The 22,995-nt window shown below is 40.7% G+C and overlaps 2 protein-coding genes across 7 annotated transcripts in view; one reads left to right on the forward strand and one right to left on the reverse strand.

Moving 5' to 3' along the window:
* The window catches only part of MPHOSPH9 (M-phase phosphoprotein 9), a 57,681-nt gene extending 37,409 nt beyond the window's left edge, over window positions 1-20,272 (reverse strand). For 4 of the 6 annotated variants that reach the window (XM_040444012.1, XM_040444013.1, XM_040444011.1 and 1 more), the window contains exons 1-8: window positions 19,961-20,048; window positions 17,013-17,277; window positions 14,389-14,542; window positions 8,622-8,711; window positions 7,653-8,173; window positions 6,876-6,999; window positions 4,717-4,807; window positions 2,829-2,932 (exon numbers count right to left, since the gene is read on the reverse strand). In XM_040444012.1, coding sequence (XP_040299946.1) covers window positions 2,829-2,932; window positions 4,717-4,807; window positions 6,876-6,999; window positions 7,653-8,173; window positions 8,622-8,711; window positions 14,389-14,542; window positions 17,013-17,119 — 1,191 coding nt within the window. In that variant the 5' untranslated portion in view covers window positions 17,120-17,277; window positions 19,961-20,048. Of the gene's footprint in view, window positions 1-2,828; window positions 2,933-4,716; window positions 4,808-6,875; window positions 7,000-7,652; window positions 8,174-8,621; window positions 8,712-14,388; window positions 14,543-17,012; window positions 17,278-19,960 lie in introns of those variants that run through there. The other 2 variants (XM_040444014.1, XM_040444009.1) reach the window with 2 other exon arrangements.
* A 25-nt stretch (window positions 20,273-20,297) lies between these two features.
* Window positions 20,298-22,995, forward strand: part of MTRFR (mitochondrial translation release factor in rescue) — a 12,944-nt gene continuing 10,246 nt past the window's right edge. Inside the window, exon 1 of the mRNA XM_040444016.1 lies at window positions 20,298-20,417. The gene's annotated coding sequence lies outside the window, so the exon portion shown is untranslated. The remainder of the gene's footprint in view (window positions 20,418-22,995) is intronic.

Here is a 22,995-nt window from a genome sequence, read left to right on the forward strand (position 1 = left end):
ACTGTTTTAAATGAGATTATAGATTCAGCAAGAGATATATTGAAAGTACTCAAAGAATATATTCACATATAGCTTTAAATATGTGTCCCATTTCCAGACCCTACACAGGCTGCAAATTGCCATGCATTAACATGTTTTAACAAACCCTGTAACTAGCTTGTGAATAGGACAATCGAACTTTTTACGTGTGCATTAAAAACATTAATTTTCTGAATGTGAGCCCTTAAAATTTACCACAATTTCTGTAATTGGAATTTTACTTTTAATTGAAATTTTTTTTAATGTTTACTTATTTTTGAGAGAGAGACAGAGAGAGAAAGAGAGCAAGAGAGGGGCAGAGAGAGAGGGAGACACAGAATCCAAAGCAGGCTCCAGGCTCCAAGCTGTCAGCACAGAGCCCCAATGCAGGGCTCGAACTTAGGAACTGGGAGATCATGACCTGAGCCAAAGCCGGACGGCCAACTGACTGAGCCACCCAGGAGCCCCTGGAATTTTACTTTTTTTTTTTTTTTTTTTAATTTTTTTTTTTCAACGTTTATTTATTTTTGGAACAGAGAGAGACAGAGCATGAACGGGGGAGGGGCAGAGAGAGAGGGAGACACAGAATCGGAAACAGGCTCCAGTCTCCAAGCCATCAGCCCAGAGCCTGACGCGGGGCTCGAACTCCCGGACCGCGAGATCGTGACCTGGCTGAAGTCGGACGCTTAACCGACTGCGCCACCCAGGCGCCCCTGGAATTTTACTTTTTATACACCAACAACCTAAAAGACCCTTTCAAGCTGAAAGTTTGTAACAAGCAGAGCACTCAGGAAATGGCCTCGAGCCTGAGGAATCCCTGCCTGGTGATGCCCCAAACCTGGTGGAGCACCCCCAGGCAGAGCTGCTGGAATTACTCTATTTAGAGGTCGTGGTAGCATAACGAACCATTCTTCACCATTTTCCACTTCTACGATCACTATATTTTAACATCTCAGAAGTGAGGATGCCTCTTGTAATTAACGACATCTTAACATTGCTTTTGGTCAAGTAGCAATTGTGATATAATTGTCATTGTCTGCTCACAAGCACACATAGAAGACATCCAAATTGGCCAAACAGGTGTCAGCAGTTTGGAAAAAAAATCCAAGAGCCTACACCAGAAGCCCTGAGAACCAGTATTTAAGGGACAGTGAATCATAGATGGTTAGCAGCATTCCCCATCTGGGTGCCAAAAGTAGGCCAGATCTACAGAACTACTAGGCCAGGTAAAAACTCAGCACCAAGGCCTCTCATCTTTGCCAATCCCCAAAGCTCTTGATGGCTCAAGAAAAACAGTATGCGGAAAAACACAGAAAGGAACACTGAGTTGAAAAGAGAGCATAAGCCTCTGTAGGTGAAGAGGTTTTAACAAATTTATTTCACTTATATCATCCTTTTTAAGTATGTATAAGAGTTATACGACAAAAATCAAGGTTCAGTTACAAGATCTTTCATTAATAATAAAATATAAATTCTAAGTGGTAAGAAAGCACTGATATACACTGCTTTTTATTTTTGTTAGAATAATTTTTTAAGTTTACTTACTTATTTTTGAGGGGGGGAGAGCGAGCAAGCGGGCAAGGGAAGGATAGAGGGATAGAGGGAGGGAGGGAGGGAGAGAGAGAGAGAGAGAGAGAGAGAGAGAGAATCCCAAGCGGGCTCTGAGCTGTGAGCACAGAGCCCGAAGTGGGGCTCCAGCTCACGAACAACAAGATCACGACCCGAGCCAAAACCAAGAGTCGGAGGCCCAACAAACTGAGCTACCCAGGCGCCCCTAGAATAATTTTGTTAGACTATGAAATAGGAAGTTTTAAAATTGACAGTATCTTAGAATCACCAAAATACAGTATTCACTCACTGATGGTGCTGATCACGTCACACACAGTGAGCTCTGTAATCACAAAGCCCACCGAGGCTTCCAGCCCTCACAATCTCACTCCCCAGCCTTCCTTTTCCTGCATTTATCTGTCTCTCTCTTTTGCTCCCTTCCTGAAGGATGGGATGCTGGTTTGTACCCCTCTTTGGGACTCTGCTGTCTACACATACGCTGTATCCCCACTGCCCCTACCGATGCCTATTACTCATGCTTATAGCTCTCCTGGTTACCCTCGTTGTAATCACTCCTTTTCCCCAACCTTTCTCATCACCTGAATGTACACATGCTGGGTAGTTTGATTTCACCGTGCTGAAGTAAAGAAAATATTTACATTTCATGCTCAAAGAAAATGACGACAGCAAATTAAAATGCTCAGCATTATTGGTACAAATGGATTAGCAGGAGGGCGGAATGAGACAGAGAATCAAAACCAGGTGTAGGAACAGCGGAAGCTGTTATCTGCAGACCCACTACGTTTAGCACAGTAGGCGCAAAATCATCTCATTTAATTTTACAACACATTAGCTGGGCATTTTAAATTCCATTTTTAAGTAACCTTCCTATGATCACATAGGCAATGAATGAGAGATTACATTTGAAAGCAAGTACAATTTAAAGCCCACGCTTCTTCTGGGGAGCCTGGGTGGCTCGGTTGGTTAGTGTCTGACTTCGGCTCAGGTCAAGATCTCGCGGCTTGTGAGTTCGAGTACCGCGTTGGACTCTGTGCTGACAGCTCGGAGCCTGGAGCCTGCTTCGGATTCTGTGTCCCTCTTTTGCTCTTTCCCTCCTCTGCTGACGCTCTGTCTCTCCCTCTCTCAAGGATAAATAAAACATTAAACGAATAATTGGAAAAATACAACGTTTATAATGAAATGAAGCTCTGACCTATAATTGTGTGACACAAACACATACACGCAATGTGTTTTTAAATCACCTGGCCTGGTGACCTATCTCCAGAGGACGGTGCAAATGCCTTCTCTAAAGTCTCAGGCAAAGAGTGATACATGTCCTTCTCCTCCAGCTTCCAGTAAGTCAGGCCTGTTGTGCACAAATACACAGAAGAGAAGACTAAGAAAAGAGAAAAGTGCTTTCTAGAATAACTTACTTCTACCTACAGAAAATTAAATACGAGAAGTAACTAGTTTTTGGCTATCTGGATACAGGAAATTGAATTTTAATGGAACAAGAATCTCTTAAATGCCTTCCCATGGAAGAGTTCTAATTTGATGATCGAAATATTTAAAAATGAAGTATATTATTAAAAGTCAAGATGTGGGGTGCCTGCTGGCTCAGTTGGAGAAGAGTGCAACTCTTGATCTCGGGGTCATGAGTTCAAACCCCATGCTGGGTGTAGAGACTATTTTTAAAAATGTTTTCAAAGTCAAGATAAACTACTACAATCTAAAATGTATTTCTTAAAAAAGAAAAAAATTCTTTATGAGTAGCACAGACTTAGATAGAAACAATATAAAGAATTCAATGGTTCAGGGGCACCTGGGTGGCTGAGTCGGTTAAGAGTCTAACTCTTGATCTCTGCTCAGGTCATGATCTCCCGATTCGTGAGCTCAAGCCCCACGTTGGGCTCTGCACTGACAGCACAGAGCCAGCTTGGGATTCTGTCTCCCTCTCTCTCTGCCCATCCCCCACTTGTGCACACACTCATGTGCTCTCTCAAAATAAACAAACTTTAAAAATTAATAAGAATAATAATTCAGTGGTTCAAATACATACTGAGTGTTTACCGTGCCAGGCTGGGGAGCAGAAAATGTGAGAAATGAACAGTAAATAAATCACAACGTATACACAGGAAGTTAGAAGGCAGTAAACACCAAATGGTAAGACTTAAAAATCAGGTAAAAGGGAATATATGTAGCGTGTGTGGAGGGGTGCTCAGGGTTGGCTCACTGCAAGATAATGTTAGCCATTTTAGCCACATTATATTATATGTGGCCATTTTAGCCACATTATATTATATGTGGCCATTTTAGCCACATATGAGGGAAATCCCCTATATAACGGGTGGAGAGAACATTTCAAATATAGGAAGCAGCAAAGCAAAAGCCCTAAAATGAGAACCTATCTGGCACACTTAAGCAAACAGCCTCTCTGCTGAAGCAGAGAAAGGGAGCAGCAGAAAATGAGGTCAAACAGAACAAGGCTAGATCTTGCTGAGCCTACGGGCACCTATACGACTCTGGCCGTTACTCTGAGGGAAAGAGCATAGAAGGGTTTTGAGCAGAGGAGTCACATGATCTGACCCATCTTAGAGAAGGACTGTTTAGGCTACTGTGTGGAGAACGGATGGAAGGGTGCAAGCGTGACGGCATGGATGCTGGGCAGGAAGTTGCAGGAACTCAGGTGACAGGTGATGGGGACTCTGTTAGGGTGACAGCATGACAGTGGTTGAATTCTGGCAATTTTCATCAGGCAAAGCTAATTTATCCTGACAAACTGGATGTGGGATTGTGGGGGGTAGGGTAGGGAATCAGTATGTTCGGTCATTAAAACTAGAATAAGCTTACCATGGAGAGTAAAGAATGACTCATAAAGGGTTTGAATGTCTTAATTCATTCTGGAGCATCTGAAAAATGCTGAGATGGCTTTTGCAGCTGTTTGAAACAACTGCAAAAGTATTTTTCCCATCTATCTTTACAGAATCTGTAACACTAATGCAAGTAAGGAAGTTATAGTTAACAGAGGCACAACAGAACACATTTACAGAAAGCGCGCTAATACACTGGATAGAATTAACATCCCGTGAGAAATGCAGACAAGTTGTTATCAAAACAAAACGAAACAAAACAAAACAACAGGTCTCATACCTGTTCCTGAATCAGACATCCAAGAATTTGGACTCTCATCTGGTTTATTGAGGTAAAAAGCATGAGGGTGCTTAGCAGCAGTGAAATTAGGCTGCAATGCAAGAAAAAAAACCATTAGTTGATGGATAAAAATCATTAGGCACAAACTACTGACCCAAAGAAAGAGAGCCAGGTATCAAACCAAGGCACAGAGAAAGCCTCAGAGGGTTCAGGAAGAACTACGAAAGTCCAGTTTTCCCTGTGATTACAAGAATACAAAATGATAGGAATTAACCGTGAAGGATTTTCTTTTCCTGTGTGTTTACACAAGTTTATTTTGGTTCTGTGGAGCTGGAAGAACACTGGGAGCTGGTGTTACTTAATGAGTTCAGAATGAAAACGTATTTATAGGGCCACCTGGGTGGCTCAGTTGGTTAAGTGTCCGACTTCAGCTCAGGTCATGATCTCACACTCCGTGAGTTCGAGCCCCGCATTGGGCTCTGTGCTGACAGCTCAGAGCCTGGAGCCTACTTCAGATTCTGTGTCTCTGCCCCTCCCCTGCTCATGCTCTGTCTCTCTCTGTCTCAAAAATAAATAAAAACATTAAAAAAAAAAAAAGAAAGAAAGAAAAGAAAACTACTGTATCCACCGAGGTATATACCAAAGACCCAAAGTTTATCAGTGGTGAGAAAGTCTCCAAAAGACTAGTCTTTCTGTTCGTTTTTTGTTTTTTGCTAGCCTCCCAAGACTGAGTTTTACTTAATGTAAAAACAGAAGAGAAACTAGCATATATGAAAACATTTTTTCTGCCAACCTATTCCAGTGGAAAAAGCAACTTTCACCCCGTCTCTAAATACTCTTATGCGCTCACACCAAAGATGTACCATCCCAATGGCACGCGAGTTCAAAAGAACAGACCCACAGATACAGTACTACAGGGCGCCTGCAGGTGAGGCCAGTGGTCCCTGGAGCTTTATCACCCTCACTTCCCTCCTGAACACAAATCTGAATAGGTTCTGAAACAGTGATCTTGAGAAGCCTAAATAGCACAGGCTGAAGAAAACTTATGGCAAGAAAAGAGAATAGTGCTTTATAAAGGTTAAACGACTGTCTTCTTAGGACTTCTATTTAATCTTTTTCACAGGATGATAGAAAGACCATGTTTACAGCAATCAAGACCAGGGGCGCCTGGGTGGCTCAGTCCATTAAGCATCTGACTTTTAATTTTGGCTCAGGTCATGATCTCACGGTTCATAAGTTCAAGTCCTGCGTCTAGCTCTACGCTCAGCACAGAAAATACTTGGGATTCTCTCTCTCTGCCCCTCCCCTGCCAGTGCACGTACTCTCTCTCTCTCTCTCTAAAAAAATAAACATTAAAAACAGTGGCAAATTTCTAAAGGTATCAAGTTTGCAGAGAGACGTGATTTTGCAATTTCAATTCAGTATCATAGAATAAACAACATTATGACGATTTAAGCCAAAAGGACTTCAAAGATGTTTAAAACCTACTCAATATCTACACCTCTTTAATGAAAGCAGCTGCTAGATTAGTAAAAGGGCCACACAGAATTTAAACATTTAACCTCTTACAATTTGGATTGTAAATTCAGTACTACTTCTTACAACTTAATAGTAATATAAATTATGTGAGAGTTTTTTTAATTTTTAATGTTTATTTATTTTTGAGAGAGAGACAGAGCACAAGTAGGGGTTGGGGCAGAGAGGGAGGGAGACACAGAATCCGAAGCAGGCTCCAGGCTCTGAGCTGTCAGCACAGAGCCCAACGTGGGGCTCGAACTCATGAACCATGAGATCATGACCTGAGCCAAGTCAGACGCTCAAAGGACTGAGCCACCCAGGCGCCCCTATTTGAGAGTTTAAAAAAAAGTTAAATGGATTATTCTCTGGCTAAATGTAAACAGTTGCAGCACAAAGAGAATTAGGACCTTTACAAAACAGTTTTCATTTTCTATTGTACTTTATTCCTCATTATTTTTGATTTCCAGACTACTAAAAAAGCAATACCCAGAGCAAATCATTGTTTCCAATCCTCTGGGACACCCAGAGAAAGATAGGTCAATGGAACAAATTAACAATACAAAAGAAAGGGCAAAAAACTTATGTTGACGAGCGCGTAGTAAACTCCACCATAATTAGCAATAAAGTGACTCATCACCTACTTTCTCAACTGGTGATTTCTTGGCTTGCTCATTTCCTTGCATAGATTTTGAACACCCCTCCTCTGTAAGTGCTCTCTTTGGTTGGTTCTGCTTCAGCTTTTGTGCCCATGATGTTACAGACTTACTATTCAGAAAGAGAAAACAAAATTATTCTCTTTAGATGCTGTCCTTTGCACATAAAACTAAACACTAATAAATATTGTGTCCATGGGAAATGCTTTGAGGTCTTTTTCTAACCGCAGAGAAAGAATGGATTTTTATCCATTCACCTACATTTCTTTTTACAATTTCTTATTACCAAAGGCAAAGCGAACACAAAGACTAACGGTGATTAATAAAGGCTTTAGCCTGTAGTCATGGAATAGAACAAAACCACCACAGTGGCCTGTTCACATACTCAATGTAGCTCTACAGCAAAAGCTTATTTGTTTACAAGGACTAGTGACTGTACTTACAGGTATACAAGATCTGTGTTGCTATAGCTAAACACGTATTTTAGAGAACAAATTTCAGAGATATAAAACTCAACATTTAGGGTAAATGACAAATTTTAAATGATTGTTTGCTTTACAAACATTCAGCCACACTTATCATCAAACTTAGAAAATTTCCTCTTCTATATAAAAAGCATAAAATTGAGTATGCTTGTGTATAATTTTTGGTTGCAAATTACATGCACATGTATACATTTAGACTCTAAAAGGAGCTTGATTTACTAGATTCTAAATGTAATAAACAAGTAAACCTCCCTTCAAATGTTGGAGAAATTCTACTTACCTATTCGTTTTTCCACTGTATACTTCTGAAACCTTATTTTCACCAAGAAAATTGTGTTCAAATTCACCAGGAAAAATGGAAATATCTTCTTTTAAAGATGCACAAAACTCTTCAGTGGTATGTATACGAAAATTCTTGTTTTTTACACCCTCTGCAAGTGACTCCATCTGCCCCAAAGATGCTCCAAACTGTCCCTCAGAAACCTCTGTGTGCTCCATGAACTCCCGAGGGTCCTTAGATGTGTAGGCATTTAATTCAGAGACACAAAAGGTACCATACCCACTGCTCACTGAGCTACTGTCCACATTGCAGTCTGGTTGTGATGTGGATGTTTCTTGCTGCATTTCTGGTTCTTCAGACTTAGGATAACTGATAATAGGTTCATTTCTCTCACTGTTTTCAGAAAAAAAACCCATTTGACTTCCTGAAGATAACTGTTTACTTAAAGAAGTATCATAGGAAGCCCAGGAAGCATTACTGGTCTGTAACTTGACTAAATTTTTTATCTCCTCCTGTATACGCTGAAAACAAAGTTACAGATTTGGTAAGTATACTAAACATTGCATTTTTTTATAAATACTATGAAAATATTGCTTAAAAATAAGAGCTATTAGGGGAGCCTGGGTGGCGCAGTCGGTTAAGCGTCCGACTTCAGCCAGGTCACGATCTCGCGGTCCGTGAGTTCGAGCCCCGCGTCGGGCTCTGGGCTGATGGCTCAGAGCCTGGAGCCTGTTTCCGATTCTGTGTCTCCCTCTCTCTCTGCCCCTCCCCCGTTCATGCTCTGTCTCTCTCTGTCCCAAAAATAAATAAACGTTGGAAAAAAAAAAAAATTAAAAAAAAAAATAATAAGAGCTATTACTCCAAAGATGATATGTTTCTAGTTCATCAACAAAACTGATATAAAGTATTAACGGGTTCTTCTTGCAAATCTTACAGTATAAAAAAGAATCAATACAAATAACAACTTACTTGAATTTGGTTGTGGAACTGCTCCTGCTGAGCGGCTATTTGCTCTTGGCATTGTTTTTCCACCAAACTGAATAGTTGTAACCACCTGGTCTATTAAGTTATAAAATGTTTTAGTTAAAAATAATTTTCAATGTAATATTTCACAGAAAAATTCCTCCAGTGGGAAAGGACCTTTTTAAAATGTATTTTAATTTAAATTTATAAGCTGAATTAAGTAGTTATAAAACTGTATTTAATGTAAAAATACAGGCACAGGCTTGGTCACCCCTTTCATATGTAACCTGTAGTTTGGGTAAATTTGAAGGTCTGGGTAAATCTTATTTTTCAAATGGCATGTCATCTGCTATCGTTTCTGATTCATCAACAACTGGCAGTCATACGTCGTATTTGTCTTAAGTTCTCTTCCTTTCTTTGTAACAGCTAGTGATTTTCTTAAACAATGACTTGTACCTAGGAAAAAGAATCCCACGTCTTAAAACAAGAGATAGTTTGATATTATGGAAATTTAACCCCTAATTTACATGGGATTTAAGTGGGAAAAAAAAAACAAAACTTTTTCAAGTCAGGTGCTGAAGTGTTTTACAGCGCCACAGCTGAAAAAGGAATTTAAAAAATCAGTCTGAAAACCTGTGGAACTGGCCTAGGACTCCCTTCATTCTGAGGTTCTGATCCATGCTGACTCAAGAGTATAGATAGTAAGTGTTCTTATAATCAGACTACAAAACAAGCCAGAAAAGGGTTCGGGGAAATCTCCAGAAGCTAAATTCAGTCTCAAGGCTGGTTTACAGTAAGAGACACTACACAACAATATGCAACATCAGTAAGTAGCTACCGTGAAAAGAGCTTCCCTGTTTAAAACCATTCACCATCTTTACGCTCCTGTACTCCTCACAGGCCCCGGAGTGACCCGGCCCATGCACACCTCCCAACTTCATCTCATCCCTATCTATTCCGTGCTCAAAGCACACCGGCCACACTGGCCTCTACCTTTTCCCTGAACATGCCAAAAAGGTCTTCCACCTTGAAAGCTTTGTCTTCGCTGTACCCGCTACCTGGAAAGCTCTCTCTCCAGCTCTTATGGCTTCCTTCTCCGCACCCCCCCGCCCCCGCCCCTTGCTATTTCAGCTTAACGACCACCTTCTCAAAGACAGTTTTCCCAAACCATCCTGCAGTTGCTCTCTTTCTCAATGTCATCCTGTTTTTGCCTTCAGAGCATTTACCACAATAAGAGGGCATCTCATTTATTCACTTTGTTAACCTGTTTGCCTCCAGCACCTAGGACACAATACCAAGGAAAGAGTGTCTAAATGAGGGTTTAAAATGTGAATTTCAGGGGCACCTGGCTGGCTCAGGCGGTAAAACATGCAACTCTTGAGCTCAGGGACAAGGGTTTGAGTCTTATACTGGGTGTGGTTTACTCAAAAAAAAAAAAAAAAAAAAAAAAAGTCAAGTTCAAGATAAATTTTTTTTCTTGGTATTACAGACTACACAATTCAGAGGTCCTTCAGGTTAATACTGGAAACCGTTTCTATAATTATAATAGAGCAGAATTAAGTTGAAGACTATATAACTGTATTAAAACAAAGGAAGCAAAAAACCCCAGGATTGAAATAAAACAGTGCTGGGGCGCCTGGCAGGCTCAGTCGGTTAAACATCCAACTTCAACTCAGGTCATGATCTCACAGTCCGAGAATTCAAGCCCTGAATCGGGCTCCATGCTGACAGCTCAGAGCCTGGAACCTGCTACGGATTCTGTGTCTCCCTCTCTCTCTGCCCCTCCCCTGCTCGTGCTCTGTCTCTATCAAAAATAAACATTTTTAAAAACAAATAAATAAAACAGTGCTGGTCGCCTGAGTGGCTCAGTTAAGCATCCAGCTCTTGATTTCTGTTCAGGTCCATGCTCTCACCATCGTGAGAGCGAGCCCCACGCTGAGCCCCATTTTGGGCTCCACACTGGGTGGATGCTCCCTTTTTCTCTCTCAAAAAATAAAAATAAAAAAAATAAAGAAAATAGAATAGTGCTAATAGAAAGTATTAATTATAAGTCAACTAACTTGATAAGGATAAGGTAGGCTACATCAAATTCAGTTACTTATCTTCTCAACTTACCTATAATATGAAGTATCTTAATCAAAACAAAAAATAAATCAGGGAACAGTTTTCTTATTAAGTTATACTAACTTAAGCACTACTTTAGGGGTTATTTTAATCTGACAAAGTTACAAGTCACAAAAAACTAAATTACAATAATGACGGAATTACATAACAACAACAAAAAAAACAAAAAATGGCCTTATATTTATGTGACACGCAACATTAACCACATCCTTACTATCATTTTCTTTTTTAGGATACAAATGAATAGAGCTTGCTCTGGATATAAATTGGTAGAGAAGGTTTTGTTCTCCCTAGTCAGATTTTATAAATAATATTTTAATTTTCAATAAGCATATTTAAGAACATTATAAACGCAGCAAATAACATTTTTCACATAATTATTAAGAACTATTATTCATTTCTAACCAACATTATTTATATGATCTGCATTGTACATACTGTTGGAGGACTTAGGCATCTAATTAAAGCTTTCCCCTGTACAGTTTTTGATGCTATTAGCCTGAATGGGGTTTCTATCGTATGCCTAGTAAATATTCCATTGGCTTTGAAATCCTAGGCCTGACTCCCTGCTCTCCACTAACAACCTGTATGGTCCTCAACAAGTATATTTCATTTATGCTCTTTACTGATTTATAAATTGGGGGGAGGGGGGGCAGTATAAAATCGGAAGAGGAACACCTCCCAGGTGGCTGGGAGGATAAATTTTAAATTCCAGTATGATGGATGTGAAAACAGTGATCTCAAGGGGGAGAACTAGATTTTGAAAATCTGTGAGGTCATGGATATCACAAAGCTAGGGAGAGCACTACCAGCACTTTGTGGGCAGTCCAGGGATGCAAATCACAGGATGGTCCCCGACAACGAAAAACTGTCCTGTGTCCACTTTATATTATAAAAATAACATATATTTTGCACAGCTTTCAAATCACCAAATTGTCCAGGAATCCAACTACAAAGATGTTATGTTTGCTTCAGAACTTGATCAGAAATTGGTCACCGTTTCAGAAAATCATGTCACCAAATGCAGTTCTGGATTGTCAATACAGAAGAGCTGTATCGGTCCATGTCTGTAGCCACTGCCTTCGCAATGAGTCTACGTATAAACACCAGGCTATGCTTCACTAGGTATTGTAATGTGGATGTGCCTGAGCACGTGTATACTGAAATGCCTGTTATCATGCTATAAGTAACTGTCATTCCTCCTTTATATCACAGTTAAGAGGATGATTGTTTTTAAAGTGGATACAGGCAGGATATATCTGTGAACTTCATTTCAGGACAATATAAGTTGATGTTATTTTTGAAATTGTAAAATTTATTTGTAAATTAGTAATTTAATTGTAATATTACAAATTGAGGGCTTTGGGTCTAATAAGGTTGAGTGCCACTGACAAAAAAACTGTCCAGTATATTGCTTGGCAAATCGACACACAATAAACAGTACACATAATAACAACAATCGTTGTACACCCGTTACTCTTAAATATGTAATCAGTAGCACTAAATAGTTAAAATGCTAAAATAATGAATTAGGACAAATTAGCTAATAATGTGTTTTAAAAATTTACCATCACAGAAATATTAGCAATAGCAAGTCTTTAAGAATATATTGAAGTATTTCTATGTAAATGTGTTAAAAAATTATTTCCCATGAATCAAAATACATAACCTTCTCAAGTTTAAGCAGTGATAAACTTAAGAATTCCAGGAAAGATGGGGGCCTCTGGGTGGCTCAGTCGGTTAAGTATCCGACTCCGGCTCAGGTCACGATCTCAAGGTTTGTGACTTCGAGACCTGCATGGTGTTTTCTACCATTAGCGCGGAGTCTGCTTCAAATCCTCTGTCTCTCTCTCTCTCTGCCCCTCCCCAACTCTCTCTCTCTAAAATAAAATAACAAACATTAAAAAAAAAAGAATTCCAGGAAAGAGGTTTTAGAAAGAAATTCTAAAGAAATCAGATCTCCAGAGCTCTGAGCTCTGTGGAAGGTTTATATTTTAATAACACTACAAGTGGTAGAAATCAGACAAATGTTACAATTCCAGAAGAGGGTGAAAACATGAAATTCAGGGGAAATAGTCAGGAATAAGGCTTGCACGATCCTTACCCCTCCCGTTCTTCCTACAATACTACACTAAAACATCGTATTTTGGTTTTGTTTGCCACAAAACACACTAATAAATTGGAGAAATTTTACTGAAATGACCAGGAGATTTCATATTCTGTCAAAGAACTATCTTAAGAAACTATTCACTGAATAATCAATTACATGTCTACATTACAAAAATTAGTTATTATTAAACATAATAAAAATAATAATATTATATCCCAGGTGAAGAAGAAAGGGTGTAAAGAAACAGGCTCAAATGTTAAGGTGTTAGTGGCTAGTCGGTATGCTGGCTTATAAAAACCTGTATCTTAGATTCACAAACAAATACTGATTCAAAGATGCTGATTTCGAAGTATTAAAAGCAACAATTTCTAGCTAAACATGAATTTGCCAGAAAAGCAATGCCTTATTTTTTTAAAAGCATACTAATTCAGGTTCATAAGCTAATGAGTAAGTATATTAGGGGAAATATTTCACAAAAGATTTCACTTTTAATTGCATCATTTTACCAGTCTCTTGCATTATCACGGACTGATTATTACATGGAAAAAACATAAAAACTGTAAACACTTAAAACTCAGTTTTCTTAAAGTTTGCATTAATACTCATTCTTTCTTTCTTTCTTTTTTTTTTTTTTTAATGTTTATTTATTTTTGAAAGAGAGAAAGGGAGGCAGAGGATCCAAAGCGGGCTCTGTACTGAGACCGACGTTGGACCTTAACCGACTTAGCCACCCAGGTGCCCCAATACTCAGTAGTCTTATAACTTCAGTGATTATGGATAATGAATACAAATAATTACAATTAGGGGTGGCTGCTACTGAATTCTTAAACCAGGTATTCATCCGTTCCATGGTACATTTTGACAATTACACAATGGTTTTAAAAGTATGATAAACGTTTAAAATAAAATCTACTGTCCCCTAAATAAACAATTTAATAATAATAATGTTTTATACATTTCTATAAAGCATTACCAAATCTAGCCTTGGAAAAATCTAACTTGGGCATTATTCTGTGAATCAAAATTTACATATTATGTATTCTTTTATCTGCTACGTTTTTATATCACAATTTAACCTGTAGACCAAAGAAAGAACCACTGACCTGAAAAATCAACATAACTCAATGTATCACAACTAAATGGGATAAAACATTACTAAGCAAAAGCCTTAATTTATAAACAGTTCAAAGAGGATTTAGGTTTTTCAAAATGGTAACACTTCTGTATGTGTTACTTAAAACATTAGAATTAGTAATAGTATTAGTAAATTTGGACTTCTCCCTTCTCTGAACAAAGCTAATATTTTAGTTCACACTTAAAATATAAATTAATGTGTCTAATGACTGATATTTGTCAAAACATGCTTTTGATCATCTTTTTCGTATTCGTTCAGTGCTGTTCCCCAATTACTACTTTTGACCACTTTAGCAATAAGTATCATGCTCTTTAGAAGATAAATCTCTAATAATTTAGAGTTTAGTAGAGGCACATGTACAATTATATTTTTTAAGATTTCACAAATAAAACAAAACTAGATACCTCACAGTTTTTCCAAAGTTCCGAATCAGTCCTTCCACTGTTTTGTAGCTCTTGCATTAAAGAGGTTAGGACTTCAACTGTACCTTGAATTACAGATGGTCTGGTCTTCCCTGAGAAAGAGGATACCCCATTTGTACTAAGGTGGGGACTACTTCTGTTGAAACATAAATAATTCAAATGGTTTTCTTCATTCTACCAAGTGTTGAATAATTCAGCAGTTCAAGTTTAGCAGAGCAGTACAAAACCACTGACATTTAATCCTTCTTAATGGCACCTCGTTTGTTGAAAATCTGATCACGTTTGTCCACAAAAGGAAAATAGCAGTAAAAAGACAACACTTATTTAAGAACCCGACAGAAAGACTTTCTCCAAAAGCGCGAGAACACTCCAAAGTACCAACAGAAAGTAAGTTTCTGCCATACGATAAGAAAAAGGTCTAGCTTCTCCAATCTACATTATTCCAGAGGATTACTGCACTCTACTGTAAGAAGAGCCTTTTTTATTGTAGCAGAGATTCTTTTTCCACTGCCCAGAACTGCAGTCAAGTGTTGTTAATCGCATCCCCCTAATTTGGTGTGATAAACTGATGCTTATCTTTTTTGCACTGTCTTTGAATAAAAGTTGTGCCAAGTAAATTAGCAGCAAATATTCAGGACTTATTTAGCCTGTTCATTGTGTAAAATAGCACTCATTCTTTCCAGGAGGACTGCTTTCCCAAACTTGAGAGGAAGTTATTTCAGATTTGTTTTATAAAAACACAAAGCATAATTAAGGAAAATAAAATCTGTTTAAATTCCAGTCTAAGAGATCATTTTTCATTTATTTATTGATAACCTATATTGTTTCACAAAGAGTTCATTTAAAAAAAACAATACTAATTAAAATAACAGAAAAATAGTGACAAGTAGGATCAGAGAAAGATTAATAAAAACCCAAGGGAAAGGAGAACATACATGTTGCCCGTAACGGATTTACACAGTTGTGTAATTATCAAGTCTAAATTTGGCTGATTTAACCACCAGTCACAATGAAAAGGGAGACAAGTTCAGTTACATAATTTTCATTAGAAGGGCATATTTAGGGGTCACCTGGCTGGCTCAGTTGGTGGAGCACACAACTCTTGATCTCGGGTTGGTGACTTCAAGCCCCATGTTGGGGGTAGAGATTAAAAAAAAATTTTTTAATTAAATCTTAAAAAAAAAAAAAAAAAGGACATATTTAGGTTCCCCTAGGAAAATTGTGTTCTAAAAGGGATTTCTTCAGGGGCGCCTGGGTGACTTAGTTGGTTAAGTGTCTGACTCTTGGTTTTGGCCCAGGTCAAGATCTCAGAGTTCATAAGTTCGAGCCCCACATTGGGCTCTGCACTGACAGTGGGGAGCCTGCTTGGGATCTCTCTCTCTCTCTCTCTCTCTCTCTCTCTCTCTCTCAAAATAATAAACATAAAAAAAATTTTAAAGGGAGTTCTTCATAGGGACCACCAGGTGATACAGGAAACAAACTTTCAGTACATGGGTATAGATTACAAAGACAGACATCTCTCCTGGACCATTTGCCACATACTTTCCCACCCTTTCACCTTGCTTTTTCATTTTATATATTCTTGTAAGCTGCCTTATATTCCTCCTGAGAAGAGCAGAGAATGAACAAACTTTTTAAGGAATTAATGAATTTATTAATTTCATCAAGATCTATTGTGTTCGAAAATATCTGACCCTTTACCAGTAGGGCCCAGACTGGTAAGTTTTTGCTCCCTTGTACCTGCTTGGTATATAGGTGGTCTCCTCTCTGATGGACTCTACCCCTTTGCTGTTTTTAAGCTACTAGAAATTTAGAAATCAAATAACCCAAGTTTGTCAGATTATGTACAAAATGAAAGCAAACAGGTTCTGATTACAAACAAACCAAAGGGGTGCATGGGTGGCTCAGTCAGTTAAACGTCCCAAAACCTGATTTTGGCTCAGGTCATGATCTCACGGTTCATGGGTTCAAGCCCTGCATCAGGCTCTGTGCTGACAGTCTGGAGCCTGCTTGGAATTCTCTGTCTCCCCCCTCCCTCTCTCTCTGCCCCTCGTTCTCTCTCTCTCTGTCTCAAAAATAAATAAACTTAAAAAAAAAAAAAAAGGTGCAAACACGGGATAGCTTAAAAAGAAAATGCATAAAATGCATTGTTGGATAGCATCTATTTTTGTCTACTCAGGGTCTGTTTTTCTGCTTACTTCCTAGTATTCAACTTTAATTGTTACTTCCCAGGTTGGTGAGGTAGTTCTGAAATACTAAACGTTATTTGTATGTAGAAACAGTATTTAGTCAATTACTCTAAAGGCATGTTCGTAATCTATGAGGAAGTTTTAAAAGTGTACAGAGAACCATAACTAGGAAAACAAGTTCTTTTTCCACAATGTTCCCCATGCAAAAGTGTATTATCTCTGGGAGAAACAAAAAACAGGAAGAGAATGAAACTATTCTGGACTTAAAACAACTATCCCTGAACAGTTCCTGCTCAGGGGCTGTTGTTATTTAAATGCGAACCAATAACTGTGATGCTATTTGGGTCAACTGGGCAAATAAACTTGTTTTGATTTGTTGTTACATTAAAAAAAAAAATCTATCTATCCCATTCTTACCTATTAATATTTAAGTTCAGTCCAAAAGAATGGGGAGAATTTTTTATATCAGATTCTACAGAAGATGAAGTTTTCCGTAAGGGTTTCACCAAATCAAAATCTTCCATAGTGTATAGAAATCGTTACACTCTCTTATTTGAAAATGTAGGTTCTTTCAATGTTTGAAGAAACTGAATCCGAGTCATCTTCAGATGCTTCATCGTCTACAGGCATTTTCAGTGGCTAACATTCAGAACTGGGAAATATCCTAAGCTCCCAAGAGAGTCTGAAAATGAATGGAGGAAAAAATACTATAAAAAGCCACTAAATCTAGCAACTGCTTTTTCATTACTTTGGAAACCTTGATCTTTTTATATAAATTGGCATTAAGAATAGCAACATCATTTACAATAGTTAAAATGCAGAAACAACTAAGATGTCCATCAACTGATGAATAAACTAATGTTGTATATACATATAATGGAATATTTCTCAGCCATAAGAAGAAATGAAATACTGATACAATACTACAATGTGGACAAACGCCGAAATATTGTAATCAAGTAAAGGAAGCTCAGTAAAAGATCACATAATGTATGATTTCATTTATGTGAGGAATCTAGAATAGGCAAATCTTTTGAGACAGAAAGTAGATTTATGGTTGCCAGAGCTGGGGCATTAAGTGACCAAAAATGGGTATGGAGGGGCGCCCGGGTGACTCAGTTGGTTGAGCGACTGACTTGGGCTCAGGTCACGATCTCACGGTTGGTGAGTTCGAGCCCCGCGTCAGGCTCTGGGCTGATGGCTCAGAGCCTGGAGCCTGCTTCGGATTCTGTGTCTCCCTCTCTCTCTGCCCCTCCCCCACACATGCTCCATCTCTCTCTGTCTCGGAAATAAATAAACATAAAAGAAAAAAACGGGTATGGAGTGTCTTTTTAGGGTGATGAGAAATTCCAGAATTAAATGGTGGTGATGGTTACACAACCCATCTGTGAATATACTAAAAACCAATGAATTGTACACTTTAAAGGGATGCATTTTACGATACATGAATTGGATCTCAAAAAATCTAAAATAAGGGTGATTTGCAAAAGTAGCTTCATCTTTTCCAGGTATTATTTCAGAATTTTATGTGTTTAACTATCAAGGTTCTAGACACTACTCTACTGCGTAACAACTGGAATACGTACATGCCTTGTTCATTTAAGAAGCTCTACCAAGTATCCATGCTTGCTGATCTACACGGCGGATAAACTGGAACTACTTAGTATTTAATTTGATATTAAAAACAGCCAATTAAGGGGCCCCTGGGTGGCTTGGTCGGTTAAGCGTCCGACTTCGGCTCAGGTCATGATCTCACCCTCCGTGAGTTCGAGCCCCGCGTCGGGCTCTGTGCTGACAGCTCAGAGCCTGGAGCCTGTTTCAGATTCTGTGTCTCCCTCTCTCTCTCTCTGCCCCTCCCCTGTTCACGCTCTGTCTCTCTCTGTCTCAAAAATAAACGTTAAAAAAATTAAAAAAAAAAAAAAACAACAGCCAATTCAATGGTTAACAACAGTTGTTTGTCCATTGGCTGGAATGCATTTTGCACTACATAGTCTTTATTACTCTATGCACATATCACTTCTTTAAAGACTATTCGCCAGGTCAACTAAAAATAACTAACTGATGCAGGTTAACTGATGCCAGGTGTACAGAGGCAAGTTGGCCATAACAAATCAAACACCATGCTTCCTACTTAGAGAATTCATGTGTTTTTGAAAAAGTGAAAGAGCGAGAAAAAAAAAACAACCATTTATGTTGCTCACTAGATTCCACTAGGTTCCCACTTCTAGGGCCTGGTTTTACAAAGCACAACCTTAAAAAACATCAGCTCATACAGGAACCACTTCCTTGGCGGGAGGCAGGTTTTGTGAAAGCCAAGGGTAACTGGACCTACCTAAATGGACTTCTCCCCAGTGGCTCAGCCCATCACCAGCCACAAATGGGGTACTGAAAAGGTCTGGGGCTGCACCTTCCACCTGGCAACGAAAATATCTGGATTCAAATCACCCTGCTCTTCTAGCAGGAAAACACAAGGCTCTCCAGGGACTTGTATCTGCGACCCCATCTATTATTTCGCCCGCTCAAGCAATCCGGATGCAGAAGATGGAGATGGAAAACCACTCGAAACGCAAAGATGCTTCTCCAGTGGGGGAGGGAGGGAGTGGAAGGGGAAATGAAAGGGGGGGGGGGGGCACCCGACATAAATGCAAAATTAAAACAAAAACACTTGATGGACAACGGTTATAAGCACAGAGCCATTTTTATATTTCCCAGTAACGAAATGTGACGCTCTTGGTCCCCAAAACCCCTAGCCAAAAAGAAGGTCGCTGGGAGGATGGGGGATGGTATGGTACAAATTGGGGCCTGATACTCGGAAAGTTAACCAGGTGTTTCGCTTTGCTAGGAGCCCGAGGGGGGTATGGAAGACAGGGTTCCAGAGGTTTTGAGGCCAGATCCTGACCCCCTTGCCTTCACAGCCAGACCTCAATTGCTGATGGGGTAGCTCTCGGGTCAAAGTGGGACCGCGAGCAAGAACAAAATGCGGTCGCCTGAACTGTGGGCAGCGGGGAGGCGGAAGGAAAAGGCGCTGCTCCCACAATTACAACCGCGACTCCCAAAGTCAACCAGGGAAGACCAAAAAAAGGAGACAGATCCCACAAGCCCCCCGCCACTCGGGATGAGGCGCTCTGCGATTGGGCCGCGCGGGTGTCACTCAAGGGCACTGAGTCTAGAAAAGGCACCCGGCCGCAGGCAAAGCCCCCACATATCCGAGGACTGTGGTGGGGGTTGTGTCGTGTGGCCGTCGTCCCCCCACCCCCGCCCTGAGCCCATCAGCACACTTAGGGTTCTGCTAAGTCCATGTCTTCCGAGCCTCGTCCCCTTGCCCCCCGCGACTGACGGCTCCCCGCAGGCCGGCGACCACTCACCTGGCCGGGGCTCCCACAGTGGATGTCAGCGTCAGGCGAGCGGCCTCTCGCGACCGTTAAACTCGAGGGAGCGTGCGCGCGCCCGTCGTCCTGCCTGTGATTGGCTGCACGAAAGGGGGCGGAGACGGTCGCACAGCGGAGCGTCTGTCCTTCTCCCCTTTCTCTTCCCGCCCCTTTCTCCAAAGGGGGAGGTCCTACGCTTGGGAACTCGGAGGGGGCGGAGCTTCTGCGAAGCCCTCCCGTCTGATTGGTTCTCTGGGAACGTACAGCTGCCACGCTAAAAATAGCTTCCGCTCTCCGCATGCGCAGTTGGTAAGAATGAGCCCAGGGCAAGTGAGGGAAACGACGGCGGGAGTACTGCGCGTGCGCAAACCCAGGAGTGTGCTTTCGGTGCACCTTCTACAGTGGTTCCTGTTACCCCAGAAACTGGCGGGTGGGAGACCACGTCTGCAGCCAGGTAAGCGTCCGTGGAGCAGCCAGCCGCCTGTACGGTTGCCTGCGATTGTCAAGGACTCTGAAGAGAGGACTGGGAGCTAGGACGCCTGACTTTCCCAGCTTGCGGTCCTGATTCGTGCAACCAATTGACCTGAGACACCGCTGGCGGTGAGGTGCAACTTGTCCAGACACTGAGCTAAGTTTTCTCTGCACCTGGTTTACCCTAAGCTGCTGGGGGTCTTTCCCGGGGCTCTTCAAGGACTGGTGTGGGGAGGGGAGGACAGCTCACCGCCTTGGAGAAAACGGGTCCACCGAGGCCCGAGAAGAAATGGAAAGAGCTTCATTTACTTGTCCAACAGAGCTCTATAGAGCTCTTAGCACGCAGCAGGTGCTGTTCCAAGCTGGCACATAGGTGTCAGCATGGTTCTTGCCAGGCCTTTCAAGGACGACAGAGAATCTGTGCCCCTTCCTGGAGGCCCCACCATTTCATTCTCTCTGTTCAGTTCACTTTTTTAAAATATTTATTTATTTTTGAGGGAGCATGAGCAGGGGAAGGGCAGAGAGAGAGGGAGAGAGAGGATCCGAAGCTGGCTCCGAGAGCCGTTAGCAGAGAGCTGTGAGATCAGGACCTGAACCGAGGTCAAATCCTTAAGCGACTGAGCCACCCAGGCACCCCTGTTGAGTTCACATTCTTAAGACTAGTTAACCTTTAAGGCCAGCTCTTAGATTTCCCTCCAGGGTTCCTGGGTCCAAAGTGAAAGAACTTTGCTAGCCCTATCATGTAGCTATGGCTGAAAAGCCAGGATGCACCGTGAAATGTTATTGGCAGGAATGACAGATCTTCGAGGCATTCCATGTCATCTGAGCTTCCTAACAATTGTCTCAAAGAGTAAAAATTCAGTCTGTGTCCAAAACCCCACCTGTATATGATAGATTTCAAGCTTAAATAAACTTAATCCACACCCGCCCCATTGTGTTAATCCATCTGTGCTCATGTAATACCTCACTAAAATCAAAATCAAACCAATTCTAAGCACATGGCTCTGACTTCAGTGATATTTCAAGCCCACCAAAAAAAAAGTTTTATCACTAATTTCAGTTGGTCATAATTGAACATAATTTCAGTTGTCTGTTATTTGAGACATTGTAGAATCTTTTTTAACGTTTATTTATTTTTGAGAGACACAGAGAGACAGAGAATGAGCAGGGGAGGAACAGAGAGAGAGGGAGACACAGAATCCAAAGCAGGCTCCAGGCTCTGAGCTGTCAGCACAGAGCCCGACGTGGGGCTCGAACCCACGAACCGCGAGATCATGACCTGAGCCGAAGTCAGTTGCTTAACTGACTGAGCCACCCAGGTGTCCCAAGACATTGTAGAATCTTTTACACTCAGAAGAACTGAGAAGTGTGAATTACTGAGACATCTCCAGGCAGACCGAGTTGTATTTCCTTACAAGAAAAAATATTAACCCCAAAATTGAGTACTGGTGATTAGTTCCTAACCATGCAAGAGGCAGGAGAGGATCACTTATGGCTGCAAAATCCAATGGGTTCTGTTCAGTTTGAGGATGTAGGTTTTTGGGTTTTTTTTGTTTTGGGCTGTGTGGTTTTAGGTAACTTTTATCTATTAATGTCCTAATAAGCCAGTGTATTCAGGAGCTACTATTCTGGTTAACCAAGTTTTCTTGTTTTTGTTTTTGTTTTCTGTCGTGTTTTTTTTGTTGTTGTTGTTGTTTTAATATTTATTTTTGAGAGAGATAGACAGAGTGTGAGCAGGGGAGGGGCAGAGAGAGAAGGAAATACAGAATCCGAAGCAGGCTCCAGGCTCTGAGCTGTCAGCACAGAGCCTGACCGAGGGCTCAAACTCAGGAATGACGAGATCATGACCTAAGCTGAAGTCAGATGCCTAACTGACTGAGCCACCCAGACCCCTGTTTTTGTTTTTTTAATGTTTATTTATTTTTGAGAGAGAGAGAGACAGAGTGTGATCAGGGAGGGACAGAGAGAGAGGGAGACACAGAATCTGAAGCAGGCTCCAGGCTCTGAGCTATCAGTACAGAGCCCAATGCGGGGCTCAAACTCACGAACCATGAGACCATGACCTGAGCCGAAGTCAGACGCTTAAGCAACTGAGCCACTCAGGCGGCCCTAAAAAAGTAGTTTTTAAAACCCATAGACATTATTTCTGAATGTAGAAAACAGAAGTAGAGGCTTCAGAAATTCCAGTAAATGTATAATAACTTCATGTAATCTAAACCTACCACCCATCCTGGAGATTTTGCACTATTTGTGTGCAAGCTGACACCACTATTTTATGCCCTTTATGATGGTATGATTACTATAGGACTTTATCATAACAAATTGCTCAAGTATCTCTTTGACCTTGAAGGCTTCACACTGACAGCTTTTGAGCGGAGATCTTTTTTTTTTTTTTTTTTTTTGAGCAGAGACCTTTCACGTTGGTGTGGATAAGACCAGGCTGTGCAGTCCTAATGGCTGATAATAGCTTACAGCATTTGGTTTCTGTTAACCCTAGGGTTGCTACTCTTTGATTATTATGTCCAAACTGTTTGTCATTTGCGGGGGGGGGGGGGGGGGGG

This window comes from Herpailurus yagouaroundi, unplaced genomic scaffold (assembly GCF_014898765.1).
Source record: "Herpailurus yagouaroundi ecotype Mexico unplaced genomic scaffold, PumYag 191, whole genome shotgun sequence".
In the NCBI taxonomy this organism is placed as follows: Eukaryota; Metazoa; Chordata; class Mammalia; order Carnivora; family Felidae; genus Herpailurus; species Herpailurus yagouaroundi.